The following is a 23,805-nucleotide window of genomic DNA, read 5'->3' as shown; positions in this document are numbered from 1 at the left end:
ATTCCTGAACATACACATTGATCTTTTTGAACATCCATATTCTTCTGATGAGTCTTTTCAACAAGGGAATTCAGATATTTAGAATTTTTTTATGTCAACTTCATTTTTCATACCAGGGTTTTGTCATTATGCAGGAAAATTAAAAAGACAGAAAAGTATAAATAATAAAATGGCAATACCTGAGTATAAATACCTTGGATGAGCAAGTGTTAGCATAACATAATTTGCTTTAAGACACCAATTTGAGATTATTTTAGGTTATGCTTTGTCTGACTTAGAGCAAGTCTGTAGATTTTTAGAACTCAGACCACAGAGAAGCCAAAGTGAGAGTAACTCATGGAGAAGGGGAACACAATCAGGTTTGGATGCCACCACATAATTATTTCATATAATGAACACAAAGTCATAAATATCATAAAGCACTAAAGATGACAGCTATGAATGCCAAACAAAGGAAAGGGAAATTGCTGTTTTCTTTTTTTAATGTGAGGCACTTTGGCTAAAGGCAATGGGAAATTTCTTGTCTGGACTGAGAAATATTTCATTGTGCTTAGTTAAAATTATACACTATAATGTAACTTTTAACTTTTGAATTCAGATATTGATTTAAAAAACAAACTGGAGTACTTAGTTAAATCAGGTTAGTTTTCTGTAAGAGACTCTAGACTCTGTTACAAACCAGCACATGCAGTCAGCCCTCACTTTTCTCAGTACCATCAGCCGAAACTCGTGCATGCCAGAGCCACATCATTGTCCGCTTGGGTCCATGCTACCTGAGATCAATGCTGATATGCAAGCAGTTCATTAATATAGCACCAGGCGTTGCAAAGACTGCTTCTGTATTTTAGTTTATATTGATCAGTTGCCTAGTTTAGAACAGCACTGTACACATATGAAAGATGTGAGTCTGATAACAAAAGTCTCTCTGGGTGAGTTCACATCTTTTTTGGATCACTGACAACCCAGCTAGTTTATTTGCATCTTGGCTTCTGTCCTGTTAACCCTTTTCAACTCTCTGTTACTCCAGGGGCTGAGTCATCTGCACCAGCATAAAGTGATTCATCGAGATATTAAAGGGCAGAATGTCTTGCTGACTGAGAACGCAGAAGTTAAACTAGGTAAGAACAGGATCCAGTGAGCCTAGGAATTGAGGGAACTGATACGATTATTTCAACAGCTGATTGTTTTTCCATTTTGTTTTGTTTTTAATGAATATAAATTTGTCACTCACTGTGAATTTGGAGGTCAGTGTACTACAGAACGAAGAGGAAAATGTTTCTTTGTTTCAAAACATTTTCTAAAAGTGCTTGAGTGAATTGGTATACAATATAGCAGACAGAACCATTTGCTTAATCAATACGTAGAAAAAAATTCAGATTTTTAAAAAAATGTTTTAATGTTTATTCATTTTTGAGAGAGAGAATGAGACAGTGAGTGGGGGAGGGGCAGAGAGAGAGGGAGACACAGAATCCAAAGCAGGCTCCAGGGTCTGACATGTCAGCACAGAGCCCGAGGCAGAGCTCGAACCCACAAACTGTGAGATCTTGACCTAAGCCTAAGTCAGACACTTAACTGACTGAGCCACCCAGGTGCCCCCCAAAATGAGGTTTTTTTTAAGCAAAACCCTTTAGATTAGAAGTGACTGACCTTGAAATGGTTTCCTGTATCTTACCATTTTGTTGACTTTGTTGCTGCTATAACAGAAAGTGATGACCCATTTGTTTACTGAAAAATATCCTGTTAGACACATTTAGAATAATGAATTCCTGCTATATTCCCATATGTTTTACATTATATTTTCATCGACTTCATTATTACCTAGGGCACGTGCACAAAATGGGTGTTCAGTATTCTCCTTTGTATGCATGCTGGATATCCTACTTCCACTTGCCAGAGTTATCTGTGAGGCAACCCTTCTCCTTGGTGCTTCTTTCCAACAATCTGGTGGGAAGAGAAGGTAGAGAATCTCCACATGCATTTGCCTGCTTGGCGTCTATGAGTAAGGGCATGGATTGACAGCTATCTCTAGGATATGCAATTTGTCATCTAGAAAGGAGGTATTGCCCATATGATTGTTTATTTTCAAAGAGATTGAAATATCTCCTGTGTTTATATCCTAAACATTTGTTCTTGCCTCTTTGTTAAAATACATAATTTCCATTTTTTCTTAGTTAGCATTTGGGGCCAAAGTTTCATCTTGTGAGTAATTCCCACTTAAAACAAAAGCATACATTTCGTAGGCAGGGTGTGTGTGTGTGTGTGTGTGTGTGTGTGCGCGCGCGTGTGTGTGTGTGTACACACGTGCGTGCATGTACATATGTTTGTGTATACTGGCTAGATAATGTATCCTCAGAATATTCACTCATCATTAATCAACAGTCACTTGTTGAGAGAATATTATGTCAGGCCCTGTACACAACACTCTTCCATAGTTTCTCTCACTTTGCCATCATAGCAACTCTATGTAAATACCATCACCCTCATTTTATAAATTTGGAAACTGAAGCCTAAAGAGGTTGATCTGCTAGCACTAGGTGACATCACTAGTAAGTGGCAGAAATGGGATGCAAACTTAGGCAGTCTGACTCTAGAAACTTGGCTCATAACCACTTCCTTTGTATCCTCTAAGTATTCTCTTTTATGGCAAACAAGCTTGCTTTTTATTCAACACCTGTTTTTGGTCCCTACAGACCCTTGGCTTAACCAAATACAGCATTTTGTGCTTTCCTCATTGGTATACTTTATCCATTTATACACAGAGTTTAAAAATAAACATTCACAATTGCTAAAAGGAAGAAGCAACCCAAGTTGCCCATCAGCAGATGAATGGATAAACACAGTGTGGCACCTGCATACGATGGGATATTATTGAGCCTTAAAAAGTTAGGAAATTCTGACACATGCGGATTAACCTTGATGACATTATGCTTATTGACATAAGCCAGTCACAAAAAGACAAATACTGTATGACTCCACTTATATGAGGTACCAACAGTAGTCCAGATTTACAGAGGCAGAAAGTAGAATGGTGCTTGCCAGGGGCAGGGGTGGGGAGCAGGGAGGAGAGAATGAGGAGTTATTGTTTAATGAGTACAGAGTTTCAGTTTGGGAAGACAGAAAAGTTCTGGAAGCAGATGGTGGGGATGGTTGCACAACAATGTGAATGTATTTAATGACACAGAACTGTACGCTTAAAAATGATTAAAATTGTGAATTCTATGTTGGGTTTATTTTGCCACAGTAAAAAAAAAAAATGCACATTCATTTTATCACCATATAAGGACATTGACTTCATGCATCTGTCTTCTCTTAAATAGTGGACTTTGGAGTCAGTGCCCAGCTTGATCGAACAGTGGGCAGGAGAAATACCTTCATTGGGACCCCTTATTGGATGGCACCAGAAGTTATTGCCTGTGATGAAAACCCAGATGCCACATATGATTTCAAGGTATGACTTCTTCATTGTTTCAAAACTATGTCTCACATCCTGCCCTGAATCTTGCAGTGGGAGAATTCTCATGTGCCTTTGGGTTTAGAATTTATATAATCCTGGGTTTACGATTTATGTAATCCAAAGGGAGAACTGAAAAGCATTATTTGAATTTAAAATGGTAAGACATTCAAGTGAGAATCTTTTTCATGAATTGACCCATTATATCTGGTTGCTTATTTGTAAAAAATGTTGAAACCATTTTCTATATTCTCTTGAACTTAGTCTGGTTTCTTATTAGAAAATAGATTTCTTCTGGAAGCGTTGAATCAATAGATTGTACACCTGAAACTAATAATATTCTGCATGTTAACCAACTGGAACTTAAATTAAAACTTTGAAAAAACAATAGATTTCTATTTTGATTAATGTTTAAACTTTTGGCGAAGGATATATATGCTGAGAGCTTTTTATGCTAAAAGAGGCCAATGTGTTGTCTTGGGTCTTTTCCGATTAAAAATAGACTTCCTCGTTTCTCCATTGCTCAAAATTTAATTTTTGAGGTTTCTTTTCAATGAGAGAGAATGAAGTGGGGTGTTGGTAGCTACCTTATGGTATTTCTGTAGCCTGTTGTAGTGTTCCATTGAAATTCGATTGGTGGCTTGTTACCTTGTATCATAAACTGGCAATTTGCTCATGAATTCAAAGCAGTGTTTAACTAGATGGTGGTAGTTGTGCCCTTCTTCAAGAAGCCTCCCTCTTTTCCATTATGCTAGCCAGTAATAAAACATAATTTGGGGTTACTATCCCATTGACAGCTGCAATGTCAGGTGACATTATTGTCATGAATTGTGGCTGAAAGTTGAAATATTAAAATTGGAGGCAAATGGAATGTAGGAACTGTGAGTTTTCAGACGGGGAAATAGATGAAGAGATACCCTGTGGCCTTTGTGTAGACCACAGGACAACCTTGGGCAAAACCTGACACTACTGAGGCTGGTTTCACAGGTGCACGGACTTTTCACGCAAGGACTTTAGTAGTCAGCTCCAAATACCCTTCTCTTGAAGATGGGAAACTGAGGCCAGAGGTCTTGGCAAGTATACCCCCAAGTTAGTGGGCTTCTCAGAGTTGGGGCTTGAGCCCCCATCTTGCAAATCTCTTTTCAGTATATTACCAATATATTACCCTGCTCCTCTATGATGTGCTCTTATATAAATCTCCAATTTACCAACAAAACAGCTTCTGAAGAGTATATTTGAAGAATTCCTCTTTTAAAGAACATTTTTAGTTCTCCACATGTGGGGTTATTATTGAAATCAGGTCACAAAGATGCCAACATTGCAATGTCTTTGGGACCCAGTATCGTAGGGCATGGACGAAATTATTTGCCTCTTTGGAGAAATGCAAGCTGAAAGTCTAAAACCAAAATAATCTCCTGTACATTTCTTCCTTCTTTCAAAGTTAGGCACTGTAATAACCTGACAACAATCTGTCTGAAAACAGCTGCCAAGTTAAAAATTAATCTCTTGCCAAAATAAATGTCATTTATTTAAACTGCTAATGATAAGCACATTTAAATAATTTAATTTGCAAATCCCTTCAGAGGAGCCACTACAAAATATATGTCCCAGGCCAGATATGTGTATCATAATTTTCTATAAGCAATTCTTCAAACAGTAGTTATACTTAACAAGTGCTAACTAGACTACTTCTGGGCCACAGATAGTTTAAACTACTTTATAACATACCATAGAGAATCAGGGTGTTTCAAACTTTTACCCTTGGCTTAGCCTTTTAAGTATTTTGGGTAGTTGTTCTGTATGTGGCATTTATTTTCTGTGACATAAAATAGATCCCTGTGACTTCACTGTTTTCAATAATGTAGAAGAGGACTTCCTTCTGGCAAAGCCAAAGCTTAGAATTAAACCGATATTCTGGTCCTCTTTCCTCAGGGTAAGGCTAAGGAATATAGTTTGGAATCAGCAAAAGACTTTTGAGCCCAATGCATAATACTAGGTGTGGACACAGCCTGGTGTATGAGGAACCACAGGGGGATCATGCTGCAGAAGGTGATTTCAGAGATACTGGAAAGTCCATGTGACTATTAAAGTATTAATGTATCCTGAAACATTAATAAAGTTAAGACTAATTTCTGTGTCTTTTATTAAAAAATAAGGAATCCTGATGAGGAACAGGTTCGCTATATTAGTCATTTAGACCTTAGTGAGAATTAATTCATCAGGACTGTTATAATGCAGGTGGTACAAAAGGAGGAAGAAGCCACGGCAAGAACATGAGCCTCCCCGGTCATTGTCAGAGGTACAAGAAGGATCATGACTAAAGGGTTAAGTTAGGAAGACTGGGCAAAAAGGAAGGCTTGAGCGTTCTTTGAAGATTTATTTCAACCATTTCACACTTTTACAGTGGACTAGAGAAGCAGTGATTCTGTAAATATAATCTTTCTCCTTCTTTCTTGGCACCAGATTGTATCCTTTTTTTCTCTTCACCATTCTTAGGTATGTAGTCTGTCACCAGGAGACAACGTGACAATATGTTGCCTTTCAAAACCATTTCTTCATTCACTCAGCACATATTTATTAAATACCCACCACCTGTAAAGAATTAACTAAGCTGGGTCTGTACATGCAGTTTTCGACACATAAAGTTAGTTTGCAACCCCATCAAGGTTTAGGCGTTCAGTACTGTGCATCTGGTAGTCCGTTTGACCCAGCTGTATATTCCAACCTCAGAAACTTATGTCGACACTTTGGGCTCTAAAATGCTATCGATACTTTCCACCTAGGGGTATGTTTGGAACCAAAGATGACTTGAAAGCCACTAGGCTTTATTAGATGTCACAGGGGCCTTCCTTTAAAATAAAGACAAAACTGGGGCACCTGAGTGGCTCTGTCGGTTAAGCATCCGACTCTTGGTTTCAGCTCAGGTCATGATCTCACAGTTAGTGAGTTCGAGCCCCACATCAGGCTCTGTGCTGGCAGCACAGCCTGCTTGGGATCCTCTCTCTGCTTCTCTCTCTGCCCCTCCCCTGCTCGTGCTCGCTCTCTCTCTCTCTCTCTCTCTCAACATAAAAATAAATAAATAAATGAGCTTTAAAAAAAATGAAATGAAATGAAAACAAAATGTAAGAGAATAGTTTTGTTTTATTGTTTTATTATAGATTACCATCTACTATCTGTCTAAGATATGTTTAAAGACTGCTGTAAATTTTTCTAAAACTACAGCAACTCAAGAAAATAAAGGCCTCTGTAGAAAAGTAGTCTGAAGAGCTCATGGTTTTCTTTGCAATCTAGTTTTGTCTGATATCTACCAGGCACAGTAAGTAACTGATTGAAAATAACCCCTATTCGAAGGAGGAGTACCAGAATCTCATATGCCTGGTGTGTTCACTTTCCCCCTAGAGGCCCTTTCTTTCTTGTTTTCAGAAATTCTGTCAAAACACTTCAAGCAAAAGGAAAGGTTTCATTTCTCTGATAAGTATGTAGGGCAATAATGGAAGCTTTCTCATTTAATAATAAGCATTCAAAAGATTTAAAATTAATAAAACGGTTCAAACTTCCTAAGCTGTTTAAATTCTTATTTTTAAAATTTGAATTTCATTTCAGTTGGATGGGGGTTGTCAAGTATTTCATAGTCCTATGTATCTATTGCTTTAACAGAATTACTCGTTAATGAAAGCTTTCTGCAGCCAAATTCTCAGCAATAGGGAACTGGTGGGATAAAGACAAGAGCATCTGTCCAGTGGAAAACCATGCAGTCATTTAAGCAATGGGGTAGCATGCGTGCTGAAGTGGACAGATCCCAAGACAGAGTGTCAGACACAAAGAGCAGCTTACAGCATAGTGCACATGATACAGTCTTACTCACCCCTGCCCCATGGATGGATGATATGGGGGTGGAGAGCTTAAAATTTTTATTTTATATATTTTGCTGTCCTGCTCACTCCACCCCATAAGTTGGCCTTGCATTCATATTAAATTAGTAAGTAAGAGAAGTCCAGTGACATGTCATAGCCCCTCAACCCCCACCCCCCCATCCTCTGGCCCCACCTGCACTAATGTTCTGTGTCATTCACCTCAACTCTGCTTATGAGACTTTGCACACAGGTGCTGTGGATCATTTGCAGGCATAGATGTCTCCTCCAGGGTTTAGGTGAGTGTTGTGCTCTGGCTGTAGGGCAAATACTCATTCTCCTGTGTCACAGATACTTGGCTTTATTCAGGCAGGATGGAAGGAGAAATCTGACTCGTTGGGAGTCACCAAGATCCACGCAGAGTGTGATGTGAGAGAGCGATATTCAGACTGCAGCATGAGATTTGTATTCTCAAACAAGGCCTGGCCTCTGTCTACTGAGATTCAAAGGCGCCACCCTTATTTGGAAGGAGGAAAGGATGATACAGACACCATGTTATTATCACCAGTAAGAGGCTGAAATCGCTATTGAACCAGATCCCTTGTGGCTCTGTGTTCACATCCACCTGTATGACATTCCTCAGTGAGGCACAGTAGCACCTCCCCTGGCCTGCAGGCCGGTCCCCAGCCGAAGGTGATAAAGCTGTTCTAACATTTTCCCTTCCAACAGATAACACATGTAGATGAACAAGGGACTGGAGATTTCTGCTTTCAGTTTGTTTTATGTGTGAAATGGAATTATTAGTCACAACCCATGCTTCAGCACCCTCGGTGACCCTGAGTGACCCACCACTTGGCTGTTTATATTTAATGTAGAAACTAAGCATATGACATAGTGAATTCAGAGTCAAGCTTTCAAAGTTAGACAGGAGTGGTTTAAAATGTACACTTTGCCTCCTATTTGCTCCATTACCTCAGAGAGGTTATTGAAACCTTCCCGAACCTCGATGAAATGGAAATAGTAAATTGTATATGACAAACTTGTATTAGAATAAACTGAGCTACCATATACAAAGGGGTTAATTCCATGCCTAACCCTTGGTAGCTACTCAACATATGATAGTTAATATTTGTGTTTGTGTGTCATATGAAGGGACTGCCATTTGGGGCCTTTTTTTTTTTTAAACCTAAAAAAACCAGCAGTATCCTAAGATTCAAACCTCATATTTGTATGACACATCTTTAATTGTCTGCCTATTTTGAGTCAGAATCCGCTTATCCATAACTTCTGCCTCTGGATTAAAGTGCTTCCCTTAGAGACCGCACACAATAAATACAATTTCCTTTTTCCAGCTTGAACATTTCCACAAAGACAATAACAATAACTCACAAAACAGAAGACTGTTTTTTTCTCTGTGAATCTTGGTAGAGTCCACTCTACTGGCCGTGCCCGTCATTGAGCTATTGCTTGTCAAGTCTAGACTACCTTGCTACCCTGAGCTTTGGGATAATGGGGCTAGCACTCCATCTGGCTTCTTAGTAGGCTCTGCCCATGAAGAGAGACCACAGGGCTGAAGGAGGAAGAACACGCCCTTTCCCGTTTCTTCCCGTAAGCTTACATCATCCCAGTGACTCCTTTGAGTACCTTAAGTACCAGAGCTCATTGCCACCTTACCTGATGCAGGTGTGCTGCTTGAACTGCCGGTCAATGACAACCATACCAGAGTTTGTTAAATACCCAGTATTTGCACGTCAACGTGCTGAGCACTGTACCTATACCACCTTATTGAGTTCTGGTATTAACCCTGCAAGGTAGGTGTTCTCTTCACGTTATAGGTGAGGAACTGGGCTCAGAGGAATTATGTGGCTTGCCCCAGGTCACCAAGCTAGTTGTGTCAGAGCTGAGTCAAATCTAGGTCTGTCTGTCTGTACTGCATGAACTCTTTCTGCCTCTTCAAGCACACGGGGCTCTTTACTGTGCCACGAAGGGGTCAGCCATCAGCAAGTGCTCTTTTCTTCATGTGTTGGGCAACCCAGCCCCAAAAGAGATGCTCTTATGCTGTGTCCAAGTTGTCTGCATGCCAGCGGGCCCTCCAGCAGCCAGAAGTTGTGTGCTTGCCTTCTCAGAGGCTCTAGAATTTGTCTCTGTTCTGTCTGTAAAGCACACAGGACTGGGCTATTAATCATGCCACAGGCCAGGCTGAGCAGCGCCTCTAGAATAATGAATTACCCAGCTCCTGCCAAAATGAGTGACACCATGGCCACGAAGGAAACTTATCTCTCCCTGACTCTCTCCCCATCTTGTTCCTCCCTCTTCCCTTTCTCGTCTCCTGTGATCTGTCTTGCCAGTGGTAATTGGAACATTTTCTCCCATATTTAAGTTCTGAAGTGTCTTTGGGACTTGCTAATGTATCCAAAGGCTTAAAACAAGTCCCGTCAAGGACGTTTATTGCTGTCTAGCATGGGCAGTTAAGCGTAGCTTACAAGCAGCTCTGGGTACGGATGGTCAGGAATGTAAATGTTCCTTTTGGAAAAGAAGAGAACCCCAGCAAAAAGAAAAGAAAAAAGAAAAAAAAAGAAGAGAAAAAAAAAAGAAAAAAGAAAAAAAAAGAAGAGAAAAAAAAAAGAAAAAAGAAAAAAAAAAGATCATTATGATGATATCAAATGAGGCCTTAAAGAAGAGGCAGTTTCTGGCCTGGTCATGTGACAGAGGTTGCACAGGACTTGGGATGGTGTGACCTCTGGTTTGAAGGGGTTGTTTTGGGACTTGGGGGAAAGCTACTTAAGAGGGGATCTGAGGTGCTATGTACTGAATAAAAGAAACCTCTCACTTTGCTGACTTTTCCTGCTTCCTGTGGGGGTAAATCCAGGCTCACCTAACAACTGGGACCTCTCCGTTTTCCTGCTCTCAGAATATGTTTCCTCAATTTATCGCTGTATACATATTATCACTAAAGACGCTTTTGGCTGTACTTCTGTTTCTTACATCATCAGTAGTCTAGAGGAAGGCGGTCCAGGGTTAGTGTAGTGACTCATTGATTCATTCAAACCCCAGGCTCCTACCATTCTGCCCTGTCATAATTCATTTGCTGGCTTATTGCCTCATGGTTGCAAGATGGATGCTGTAACTCTAGATACCATGTTTTTATTCAAGGCACTAAGAAGTGGAAAAGAGTTGTCAGGACATCATCTGTATTTGTCACTTGTATCAGGAAGAACAAAACGTTTCAGAAGCTCCCAGAAGTTGTGTGCCTGTGTCTTATTGGCCAGAACTACGTCACATCCTTACATGCCATCCTTGGCTGCAGGGGAGTCTGGATAAGCAGGTTTAGCTTTCCTATACTCCGAACTGGAGGCAGCAAGGGAAATGGGGTCTGAAAATGCCTGTTGGGGGGCGCCTGGGTGGCTCAGTCGGTTGGGCGACCGACTTCAGCTCAGGTCACGATCTCACAGTCCGTGAGTTCGAGCCCCGCGTCGGGCTCTGTGCTGACAGCTCAGAGCCTGGAGCCTGCTTCCGATTCTGTGTCTCCCTCTGTCTCTGCCCCTCCCCCGTTCATGCTCTGTCTCTCTCTGTCTCAAAAATAAATAAAACGTTAAAAAAAATTAAAAAAAAAAAAAGAAAAAAAGAAAATGCCTGTTGGGTTAGCCAACAACCCAAGAGGGGGAAATAATACAAGAGTGCATTGGGCAAGCACAGGCAGTCTCACCTAACAGGAGAGAAGGAAATTCGTATTCTTGAGCTTACTATGTGCCAGACGCTTTGCAAGGCAGGATGCCTGCATGCATGCAGGTCACGGTGACCTGTGTTGTACAGTGAGAAAGCTAAGGTCTGAGCAGTGCTCTGCATGTAGTTATGATAGGAACCTGGATTTGAATCCAGGCCTGTCTGAGACTTAAAAGACTATTCCCTCTGCCTCTGGGAAGTTGAAGCCAGTTTCCTAGCCTTGGTTTTTGGGGTGACTCACTGAATCTCAGCACCTGCATTCAGTCACCAGCACCTTCAGTTCCCTGTAGACAAAGTGGGAATTTAGAGCAATTATTTTATGGGCCCCTGATAAATTTTATTTAGAGATGAATACTCAGGTTTTTATGTAGTGATGACAGTTAAAAAATAAAAGTGGCCCAGGGGGCAGAAGACCCAGCTCTGCCCCAAACCTGGTGCTGAGTTGCTCTGGGGTCTTGGGTAAGTCATTTTCCCTTGTCTGGGTCGGAGATGATCTACAAGGAGTCTGACAATCTTAGGACGTATCTTTCATTTGTTTGCACCTTTGGTTTGCTCATTCATTCAACAATTATTTATTAGGTGCTGCTTTAGGTACTTGGAATATGCCAGTTAACAGAACAAAGATCCTTAATGCCTTGTGGACCTTATGTTTTATCCAGTCTGGGTGTGTTGGAGGCAGGGGGTGCAAACAATGAACACAAAGCAATATAAACTAGTGATGAGTAAATTAGTAGACGTTAGAAGGTGATTCGTTCCCTGGGGGACAAAAGTGGGAAAGGGGATGGGGTCTGGCAGTGCCCCGGGGGAGATTCAGTGGCCCTCACTGAGAACATGGCATTTGAACAAAGACGTAATGGAGAGGAGGGTGGTGGCAGGCACTTAATTAGGGTAGTGGCTGCAGGCAGACAGAGTAGCTAGAGCAAGGACCCAGAGGCGGACATGTGCCTGGGTTTTCTGAGCTGTTTCTTTCCCATCTGAGAACTGGCCTGGAGCCCTTCTCACCCCAACCCCATCATTTCCTTTCAGATGCATTGGCTTTCAGTTGTCTTTCAAACTTCCAAGCTCAAGCTTCCAAGACTGGAGGGCCATTTAAATGTGACCCTGCCGTGGCACTTAGAGACATAGTACCTGGCCACCACCTTTATATTTGTACTTCATTTCACACTACAGAAACACTTGATTTCTGGGGATGTAAGGGAAATGGTAGAACCAGCAAGACCTGGAGATATTAAAATCCTATCAGAATAGCACAAACCACCATTTCCAGCCTATTCTTGCTGTGTTTCCTGTTGAATGCCTCCTGCACAGCGAGTGACTCAGTGTTTTTGTCATGTTCTCAAATGATTGTCTGTGTTAATCAACCATAAACCCCCAGGTACAAGAGAGCCGTGTTTTCAACTTTATCGGTTACAGCCTGTAATGGCAGGCTGGGCCTTCCTTATTAGCTCCGCAAAGCCAGGAGCCTGTGGGAAAACTCAGTCACTTGCTGGGCTATGCAAACATATGTGTGTGTGTGTGTGTGTGTGTGTGTGTGTGTGTGTGTGCGTGTCTAATGACAACTCAGAATACATCTTGAAATATAACAAAGTGAAAGGAGAAGAGTAGCCTTTTTGAGTTGTGTTCTGTGCAGAGAAGTGACCTACAGTCTGCGAACAGTGGTATTGTGCAGGTGTGTTATTATCCCAAGTTGAACTGAGAACTTGTATCACGTGAACCGATTGATGGGCTCATGCATTAAAAGAACCCCTTTCTGGTCCTAGTATGGGCTTAGCATGGGCCCTAGCCACCTACTCTAAAGTAGATTACACTTGGGGCACTTGGGTGGCTCAGTCTCTTAAGCATCCAACTCTTGATTTTTGGCTCAGGTCATAATCGCACAGTCAGTCCTGAGACTGAGTTCCACATGGGGCTCCGTGCTGGCTCTGTGCTGGGGTGTGGAGCCCCCTTAGGATTCTCTCTCTCCCTCTGCCCCTCCCCCACTCATGCAAACACACACTCTTTTTCTTTCTTTCTCAAATAAATAAATAATTAAAAGCAGATTATACTTCAGGCAAGAGGCTAGGCCTGCCCCCCAGAAAGCCTTCTGCCTTTATGTGCAGGCCTCGGTCCAAATACTGAACACACCTGGGTGTCACTCACTAGATACTGAGAAGTTTAGTCCTGGGTAATGGCCCAGCATGGATTTCATAGTCCTTTTCCAGGTGTGATTCCTCTCATGTGGCCTTGACATATGTTTGATGGGAATAGCATGGACACTGAACTTTGACCTCGGTAATCTGAGTGAGGTTCCGGGAGAGAATTTGGAATAACATACAAAACGCAGGTTATATTGAAAAGAAAAGGAGGATGAAAGTCTTCATCAGGATTGTAGGCCACTGAACCAAATTTCACACTGTGTTTTCTTACCCATCCACCAGGACACTGAAGCAGCAAGCATCTCTTCTGGGGTTTCCTAACCTGGTTTTCCCTTTCTTTTGATTTGCTCCTTCCTATGCTCCTCAGAGATAACTGAGCCATGGACGCAGAGTGGGGGAGAAGCATACTGCTACAGACGGAGATTGCATAGGCAGGGGCGGAGACGTTAGCCTGGAAAATTCCAATGAGAACATAAAAGTCAGTCTCATCATAAGAAAGAATATAACGGTGCAGACTCTCTATTTTACATATTGTCTACTTACAAGATGGAAGCTATTGTTCATTCATTCATTCAACAGACATACCAAGCACCTGCCACTGTTGCCTGGCTCCCATCTAGGCCCTGGAGATACATGCAGATACAACCCAAAAGTTTCCTTGTCCTCATCTGATTTGGTTAAGCCATGTGAAATTGCTGTTTTGGTAGGTCTAAAACAATCGACTAAACAAACATGTACCTACTATATGATTCAGCCATTGCACACCTAGGTGTTTACACAAAAGAAACAGAAGCATATGTCCGGATGAAGACTTGTACATGAGTGTCTGTAGCAGCTTTATGTGCAATAGCTCAGACTGGAAACACTGTCCATCACAAGCGGATGGATAAACAAATTGTAATGTAACCGCACAATAGAACACTAGTTGGCAGTGAAAAGGAATGAAGTTACTCATATATACTGCAACAAGGCTGGACCTCAATCCATTATGTTAGTGAAAGAAATGGAATGATTTAATTTATATAAAACTTCAGAAGATGCCAGCTAATCCATAGTGACAGAAAGCAGAACTGGGTCAGGGGATAGCAAGGGCAGGAGGGGAGACGCCAGAGTAGCACGTGCAACCCTTTGGCATGGGGGAGGGGTATACCTACAGTGTTGATTGTGATGACGGTTTCACAGGTGCATACATGTCAAACCTTTGCAAATGATAGACTTCAAATATAGGCAGTTAATTGTATGATAATTCTACCTCAATGAAGGCATTAAAACAGCACCAATTACATAGGGTTCAATCGACAGATAAATTTTGGTGATCAATTAATTTTTGAGACATTATATTCATTTTTCATACATTTACTGGAAACTCACCATGTATCGGAAATACTGTGAGAGATACTACCCATGAAGAGTGAAAAAAGCTGTTCTTGCTTTTAGGCTTAGTGAGCAAAATAGGTTCGTAAAGAGATGACTGAATGGCTTTTCTACAGGCAGTTCTGGAGCGATTACCGGGCTTAACCAAGTTCTTGTCTGTTGACTGCATTTATGCATGTGTCTATGCCTTCTATCTTTTTCAGAGTGACTTGTGGTCTTTGGGAATCACCGCTATCGAGATGGCAGAAGGCGCTCCCCGTAAGTACCTTCCTCTGGGTGAAATCTGTTGCTGGTCTGCTCTGCAGGGACTGAGCGACGCTTCCTTGCCAGGCTCTGTAGTAGCTTTGCTTCTGCTACACCAAGCCCGGCGTGGGTTCGAGCTGGCATATTTAGAAAGCAAAGTCATCTTAAATCAACCAGGAATCCATTCATCTCAGAGCGGTGTGAAGATCTCGTATTTAGAGGAAACAAGAAAGAAAAGGGAGACGACTCGGGGATCTTGTTTATTTTACCGATTCAGTGTGTAGTTTCTTCTTGAACTGCCCTTCGCCTAACGCAAAACTGGGGCCAATTCACACAGACTAGAAACTCCAACTTAACAAAAAGTCAGAACTGATTTCCAGTGCACGGCTTATGCAGACACTTGCATACTCAGTTGCTCTCCCTCCTAATAAAATACTGACGTTTAGATTTTGAGGTCCAAGGCAGAGTGGCCAGGGCTCTGGCTATCTGGGGAACCTCTGCTGTTCCTTGAGCTCTGCAGTGTTGGTACTGCAGAGTGCCTCCACCAGTCCTGTGCTGGCTGTGAGCATGTGCCCCACAGGCTTCCCTACAGGAAGTGCAACTCACCAAGGGGCCTCCGCTGCCACTGCTCTACCCACTGTCCTGCAAAGCCCTCCGCATCAGTGACCCAGCCTGGCAGGGATATAAGACAGAACTTTTTCTTGAGGGCACAGGATGCCTTTGTAGGCAACTCTCACTCCTTAGTTTCACTGCTTAGTTTGCTCAGGCAGCACACTTCCACCTACTTTGTCTGCCTCTTCCTTTCACTCTGATCAGACATGCAGAGCAAACTGAAAACTCTCCCAGCCTTCCCTGGCTCTGTCCCTACTTCCTTCCAGGCAGGAGTTTTCCCTGGTAATACCTTCTCATGCTTAGTGCTGCCTTGGTGTCTGCTTTGCGGAGGACCCAAACCAAAACAGGCCCCGTCTGTGCATGGCAGGTCGTTTTGTTTATATGACTTTTTATCTTCACGTTATCATAGTCTGATTTCTCACTCTAGAGTTGGTAGGATTCATCTGTAAGCGTGATTGATTTGGAGTGTTTGATGACAAAATTCCCTTCATTCACAATGCTAATAGGCATTTATGAATCAGAAGAATAGTATATTGCAAGTCTGAAAACCATATTGTCATTCTTGATGAGTAGTAGAGGGGGCTGAAAATAAACTTCTACCCACAGAATCCTTTAGCTTTTAGAGAAAATATATTCATATTCTGGGCACAAAGGAAAGGATACCCCCTGATGTTTGAAAAGTAGACCTGTGAAATATTTTGATTAAAATAAGGACGCATGAGTCCTTTCTCTATAAACCATAATGCCACGTTTCCAAGTTGAGATATTTTAGTGACTTTTCTACCAGACCCTCTTTGCCTTGATCTCTCTGTTCTTTCTGGGGCCAGCGAACAAACAAATGAACAAACAAACAAACAAACAAACGATAAGCATATCATAAAACCTGAAAAGCCATCAGGTTATTTAGAAATACACACAGAAAGGTGTTCTGGCCTAGTGCTTTTTACTCAAAATCTATGTACATAGCATTGCGTTTGTATGGGCCTTTGGTATATAAGAAATAGACCATTCATCTTTCATTTTATGACTTAGGCTTTTACAAACTAAAATTAACCTACCATCTCCATTGTAGTTGTTATCTTGATGTTGTCTACTTTGAATCTCTGATGGCTATTTATAGCAAAGCAGAGGTTTTGGCCCTGTAATGTACTTTTCTTAAATACGAAGTACAAGTAGAAATGTTAACAATGTCTAGTTGAGATGCATATTTTATGAGACACCAGCTCTTTTAAGTGCTTCACAGACAGAAGCTTTGTAGTCCTCTGACTCTGCTCACGGGGCATGTGCGACTGGGAGCCACTCGGTAGCATGAGCTGCACAGCTAGGGTGGGCTTGGCCTGTATTTGGCCTCCTAACCTGAATTGCCCTTTGTTTTGGTCTCTTGCAGCTCTCTGTGACATGCACCCCATGAGAGCCCTCTTCCTCATTCCCCGGAACCCAGCACCTCGCCTGAAGTCTAAGAAGTGGTGAGTTTGGTCTTCAGTGTTTTGCAGATTGAAGGGTTTCCTGTGATGCTCTGTTGGATGAGCTCAAATCCGTAGGTCCGGCTCCATGAGTAGACTAACATAAACCAAGACTTAGTGAGTGCTTTTCCATATACTATCGCTCCTCTTAAGGCACCTATTAAGTACCTACTGTTTGCACAAGTCTTTATCACCACACCTTCCAGGTAAGGAACTGTTAGCTAAAGTGAGTAGTGGAGCCCCAGAAATAACATGAAAGCCCTTTGATTTATTACCTCAAGAAGTATCCTTCCTGGCTGCACAAAACATCTTATCAGAGAGGGGGATAGTTCCGAGAGTCAGCTGGTTCGGAGGGCCGACTTTTCTTCTATTCCTTAAGATGGCAGTTCTGTAAGTACACACACATACTTGGCAGTGTCAAAGATGATTTTATTGGTCTGTGCATAAATATTTGTAAGTTTTGCTTTTACCGCTGCTTTCTCTTTATGGCAAGTGATATTGGCTTCTTAAGTTGGGTAGTGGTACAACCTTCCCGTTTAATAAACTGATTCACTTAAAAAATTGGCCTAATTTAAAGAAGAATACCGAGGGGCGCCTGGGTGGCTCAGTCGGTTAAGCGGCCGACTTCAGCTCAGGTCACGATCTCGCGGTCCGTGAGTTCGAGCCCCGCGTCGGGCTCTGGGCTGATGGCTCAGAGCCTGGAGCCTGCTTCCGATTCTGTGTCTCCCTCTCCCTCTGCCCTTCCTCCATTCATGCTCTGTCTCTCTCTGTCTCAAAAATAAATAAAACGTTAAAAAAAATTTTAAAGAAGAATACCGAGTGGACACTAGTATGGGTGGTGTAGGAATATGGCTAAAAATTGTGCTGATAGTATACAATTGACTCAAGTTTGAGACACACAGTTCTGCAGGTTAGGCCAGATGTTAGACTTTTGACTTTTTTGCCTACTTACATCAGGGTCTTTGTATCTTATTATTGCATAACAAGAATCCGTTGGTCCTTTCTTTCCCCTGTATGTATGGTGGATCTTGATACACCCTTGCCCTGGGATCAATCCCTGGGCTACATGTGATCTCCTATCTTTTTCTAGAGGCATGTTCTGGGCACTTAGAACATGAAGGTTCAAGACCTCTCTGTCCCTTTTCATAGTACTTCATGATCACCCTTGACGGGGACCCTCATATTCCTCCCTTACTCACTCACAGCTTTCCTCTGCTATACAAAGAGCAGTTTAATTAATACCAGCCACCTAGTAATGACATAGCAACCCCGATGTGACAAGGGAAAGGCATACTGCCCAGAGAAGAGAGGAAAACAGCCAGAAGGGACCGGCAGCCCCGAGTTGCAGAAGAAGAACAGAGCATCAGAGTTGCTATTGGCAACAAGGGGCAGAGCAACCCCTGTTCCTCGTTCTCACTCTGGAGGGTCGCTGTGTGATAGCCGTTCTCTCCCCAGCAACAGCCTTCCATTGGGTACCTGTATGGCACATGATCAGTGGGGCTCGGAAGCCCTGCTTCCTCCCTTCTCCCCGGAACAGACTTCCTCGGGAGAGCAGTCAGCTCAGTTCCATCTCTGGAAGCATCAGTAGCACTACAAAGCCCTCTGCTCGCTTTCTGCTTGTCCTTGGTGCCAGGCCTCCCTCCCCCCTCCCCCCAACACACACACACTGTAAAGGGCAGACTTCACTTGCCTGTTCCCTCCTCCCCTTCCCTCTCCCAGAACTGCTGCTGGACAGACGTTTCCAGAGTTCCACCCACAGGAGTCAAACTGGCCATCCACACATGAGTTATGTGTGCTCAACACAGCGTGGCCACACACCGTGTTTCAGGAACATTTGTATTAATTGCCAACTTTGAAAAATCTGGCGATTGAGCTTTACCTTTAGGTTTCCGGCCTTTTGTGCAAAGGTGTGACACCAGGTGGTCTTTTCTGCCCATCACCACCTCTCCCCGACTAAGAAGTGGGAGTCACTTGGCCACCATACTTGTCCTGTTTTCCTCTTATACGGAGCTCACACTGCCCTTTGTCTGACCTTTCTGGCTCGCTAGAGAAGCGAGTAAACAGCCTCTGCCCTACAGTTTTAATTTTCTTTGCCCCTGCTCCAAAAAGTTCAACTCTGTATTGGCCTTGTTTGAGAAATACAGACTTTGAGGAAAATACAGGCTGACTTCTCTGCGTCAAACCTTTGACAACAGGAGCTATATCTGATGGTGCTGCAGGGAACAGGGACAGTCCAGGGACAGTGAGGAGGCCAGGCCTCCATCTTGCCCAGCCTCCCTCCACACCCTCCCTGACTCCAAAGGAAAGCCAGTCAGGAGCTCGAGACCCACACTGTTAGAGAGGGGAGGGGGAAATGACGTGGCTATCTGAGAGTGAGTGGGGAAACAAAGGCCCTGCTCAAGTGCTCTTTCTCACTCAGAACCCGGCCTTTATAAGATGGTAATGCAGCCCCCCGCCACGGGACGTGGAGTGTGCCTTCCAGCTCTCTGCACAGAATTCTAGTTTTTAAGTGAGAATATTGAGCACTGCAGAGTACTTTCCTGAATGACCAGGTCCAAAGTGATTTGAAATAAGTTAGGAATTAAAAGAGAAAAATGGGGTACCTGGGTGGCTCAGTCGGTTAAGCGTCCAACTTTGGCTCAGCTCATGATCTCACAGTTTGTGAGTTTGGAGCCCCACATCGCGCTCTGTGCTGACATCTCAGAGCTTGGAGCCTACTTTGGGTTCCGTGTCTCCCTCTCTTTCTGACCCTCCCCCACTGGCACTCTGTCTCTCTCTCTCAAAAAAATAAATAAACATTTAAAAAATATTTCAAATCAGTTAGGGTTTTAACACACCCTAGTGCTTGGGAGGAAATGAAAACTTTATTTATTTTCCTTTTATATTTCAAGGGAGAGGATCCCTCTCCCCACCCGTCAAAAGAAACAAAACTCCAAAATGTTCTTTTATTCTCTGCCTAATGAATTATCATATGAAGTGCACCGTTCGCAGCGTGTATATCAAAATACTACCAAAGTGGGTGTGGGGGTGCCATTGTGGTAGAGATGGACCATAAACTCTTTATTATATGCATTCAGTTGAGGGTCATTTCCACCTAACTTGCTGAATCTACAACAAACAGGACATATAAGGCATATATGCATGCTGTAGACTCAGTAATGTGTGTGTGTGTGTGTGTGTATGTGTGTGTGTGTGTGTGTGTAAATTTAAGATCTATATAAATTTAATTTTACCCACAACCCTGCCAGGCAGATGCTCTGAGTCATCCTTCTCTTGCTGTAACACTACGGCTTGGGTAGGTTATGAGCCTTGTGCAAGGCTGTACAGTCTTCTAATTTTCTAAGTTTGTAACCCCCATTCTCCCACCTGCACCATCTGGCCTCTAAAGTTCAAGCTTAGAGTAATAGAGAATGAGATACTGGTCTCTTAGTTGAACAGTTTTTTTCCTGTGCCTTAATATTAGGGAAAGAAGGGCAGTAGCAGGGTTCTTTGCCCCTTCCATTGTGGGGTAAAGGAGAGCAGTCCACTTGCTAGAACCCGGCCCTTCCCTCCCACGTCAGCGAGATGAGGAGAGGCCTCCATGGCAAGGAGGTCATGCAGTCAGGGCTCCAGTCCAGCCATTCGATAATTAGATCTCAGGGAGGATTATAACCTCAGCTGAATTAGAGGACACCAGGCATCTCTCGGCCGCTGTCTCCATGTCACCACCAGCAAACGCGTAATAAGTTGGGACTCCCATTTCCTCCCGTCTCTGTACGTGGTCAGATTCCACCCACGTGGGTAAACCATCTCCTTCAACACATTTCCTCCTCCCTTATCTTCCCACCGTGCTCAGGCCAGCTCCCCTGCCCTACTCAGTGCTGCAGGTTCCTGCAGGAGTTTCTGGAGAAAGATGGGGATGATTTCATTCCTGTAACAGACAACTGGTCTTTTTCTTTTTCCTTGCTCTTCAAATGCAAAGATTGCACACAGGCAAAGAAGTGTTTCATTGAGATCATTAGGAAAATCATAACTGCTTATCACTGGGGAGAGACATGAGGTTCCTTGGTCCGGCCCATTTGTGCCCCAGATGAAGACTAGAGGCCTGGTGATGTTAACTGGCTTATCCAGAGTCCCAGAGTTTTCATTGCTGGAGCCACAGCCCTGAACCCCTTACAGTCACTACTGTTATTTTATGAAACAACAGCTCTGATTCTTGGTGGATTGTCAGGCATTTTTGTTCTTTAAGAACTGACAAAGTTATTTGTGTATGTGTGTTCTAAATAAAATCATAATAGAAAGCAAATATCAGAAAATACTTCAAATTAACTGAATTTGCTAGTAGACAATATGACTTCAGGCTTCATTGAAATCAAAACAAAAATTGTTCCACGGCTTTTACAATTAACCTTTTTTGCACAGTCTCCTTGGAGAGAGTGGTCTCGTTGACTCTGTGAGCATATCTAATCCAAATATATGTGAAATTAATTCCCTTTAAGAACACTGACCTATTCAGTTCCACTTCTGTTTCTGCCCCCAGCTCTGAGGGGAGATACTGCTGTTGGTTAAGCCTGGTGATGTTCAGAGGTGGCAGGACGTTGAAAACACAATGAAAGTAATAGTAGTAACAATAACAGCAAACATACATACGGCGTTTATGACATGTCAGACACCGTGCTAAGTATTTTATATGCAGCAATTCATCGGATCATCACAACAGTCATTTGAGATCAATTCTAACGATCCCACCGTTTGCAGCCAGGGCAACTGAGGCACAGAGACGTTAAATAATCTGCCCAAAGTCTCACAGTTAGTAAGCGATGGAGCCCAAATTAGAGAGAAAGGGTAGTTCTGGGAAAATGCAAATTCTAAAGCTCAAATTGCATTTAGGGAGTCCTGCAATTTTCAGAAACTTCAGCCTGACTGGTTACAGTGATTAATGTAATAATCTTTCAGGCGTTTTTAATTCCTCTAACACAATTGAATATATAAACAGAAAAAATCTGGGAAGATAAAGTGTTTGGTGATGCTGGTATTAGAACCAGGGCCTCAGACTGTAAGCACCAAACATTAACATTTATCTCTCCAGGCCACCCCTGGGGAAATTAGTATTACTAATCTCGGGCATTTTTTTTAATAGACAGAACTAAATTACCGGCAGCAGAGATTCAAACAATAAAGTTATATAAATGTACTTTAAACCCATTAGACCGCTCAGCAAACAGTCAAGTGGTATTCAACATAGGGAAGGGTTTTTACTTTTAATTAAATGTGTAATTAAGCATATTGATTCTTTGGTCACACTAACTTAAATAAGAGACAATGAATCTTTCCTTTGAAGATTTATTTTAAGTAAGCATTATTTTCTCTTCAAACTGTTCCATTTGAAGAAGACGTCAGATACATTGCCAGGGTTGCAGTTCTACACATCTTGGCCCAATCTTTGGGCTCAAGGTTATTCTCCTGAAGGTTCCTGCCCACCGGAAGAGATCCTGGAAAGTGGCCTGTGAGCCACAGCTGCTTCCGCGGAACTCGTTGAACACTCTCTTACCCTAGAGATGCCACCGAATTTTTTTGGGTGTCAGTACTGGGGAATGGAACATACAGTTTATCGAGTCTGCATCTCATTTTTAAACTGGGTGTGATTTCTTTATTTATCACCCTCTAATTAATAGCTGAGCACTTTATAAAAAGCACTTCCTTCTAGTTGCAAGCAGAAAAAAACAGCTTTCATTTGCATTTATCATGAATATTTAACAGCTCCCCGTCTTAATTTGTTTTTGTTTTCATGTTTTTAATACTGATTTTCTACCTAGAAAAGCGCCATGTGGAATTTGTCTATCTCTTTATACAGGTCAATCTCATTCTCTTCTATTTATTCCTTGGGACAGTCCATTATCCCATGATGGTTTTGTTTTGTTTTGTTTTGTTTTGTTTTGTTTTGTTTTGATTTTTGCAAAGTCTCTCCTTAGATGATACCACAATTGTGCCTCTACAGATTTGTCTCATGGACCTGAAAAAGAAAGCATATTCAATACTATCTCCTCTCCAAACCTCCCTCTCTGTGCCTCACAAGCACAGATTTGATGGTAGCCATTTTACAGCATTTGTCCGGAACTTACATGTGATAACCATTCCTGCATTCATTCATTCATCAGACATGTGAGGGCAGGTAAGTGTGCTCAGGATACCAACAGCACACCAGTGGTCTTGGAGAACAACAGTGTGGAGGAAGCAGGGCTACAGGCTGAAGGGACATACAAGGAAGTACATAGAGTATCCACGCTGTTGTCACCATTTTCCACAGGCCACGGGGTGGCCGATCCCGAATGATCCTGCGGTGACCCCAAACATAGCAGGGTACATATGCTTCTATGTAAAATAATGTAAAAGCATGAACTTAGCTTAGAAATGTAGGGAGAAAAAAATATTAATAATGCAGTCCTTCAAAAACAATGGAACGAGAAACTGCTTTGACCTAGGCAGAAATGCAGAGTGGTGCATATGCCAGTGCCCTCTTGTGTTTGGATCTTGAATAACATGTTCACCATTGTGTTCTGTGTGGTGAAGGCAGCTTTCAAGCCTGAATTCTGTGTGTAAGGTCCCCTGGGAGACAGGAAAGCTTGCTCCTGGGATCCGCTCCTGTTATTCCACAGCACTCCACAGGAGGGCGACGGAGAGCACAAAATGGATTCCCACCTGCTCTGAGCAGGGTGGGGGCCACAAAGAGGGTGACCAGAGTTCCACTAAGGTCTCTGCCCATCATGTGCCAAGATGCCAATGTAGCATATCAGAAAGGCATGCTATATAGTTGTGAAATAATTATTTATGAGGCTGGACAATTTCTTGGAATGCAGCAAGAACATACATGCCCAACTCATGAATCATAGCTGAAGTCCACTGTTAATTTCTCCCACATTGTGGACTTGCTGCCCTATTCCTTGGTATATTATCCTTCACCAGTTGTCCCCTCC

The 23,805-nt window shown here is 42.6% G+C and overlaps 1 protein-coding gene across 9 annotated transcripts in view; it reads left to right on the top strand.

The window, feature by feature from the left end:
• Positions 1-23,805, top strand: part of TNIK (TRAF2 and NCK interacting kinase) — a 399,936-nt gene that overhangs the window by 268,176 nt on the left and 107,955 nt on the right. For all 9 annotated transcript variants that reach the window (XM_058732385.1, XM_058732383.1, XM_058732381.1 and 6 more), the window contains exons 6-9: positions 1,028-1,118; positions 3,318-3,448; positions 14,738-14,792; positions 16,777-16,855. In XM_058732385.1, the coding sequence (XP_058588368.1) occupies positions 1,028-1,118; positions 3,318-3,448; positions 14,738-14,792; positions 16,777-16,855 (356 nt within the window). The remainder of the gene's footprint in view (positions 1-1,027; positions 1,119-3,317; positions 3,449-14,737; positions 14,793-16,776; positions 16,856-23,805) is intronic.

Source organism: Neofelis nebulosa, chromosome 5 (genome assembly GCF_028018385.1).
Source record: "Neofelis nebulosa isolate mNeoNeb1 chromosome 5, mNeoNeb1.pri, whole genome shotgun sequence".
NCBI classification, from domain to species: Eukaryota; Metazoa; Chordata; class Mammalia; order Carnivora; family Felidae; genus Neofelis; species Neofelis nebulosa.
The sequence above is the reverse complement of the archived record's forward strand: the minus strand, read 5'-3'. Positions and strand labels throughout refer to the sequence as shown.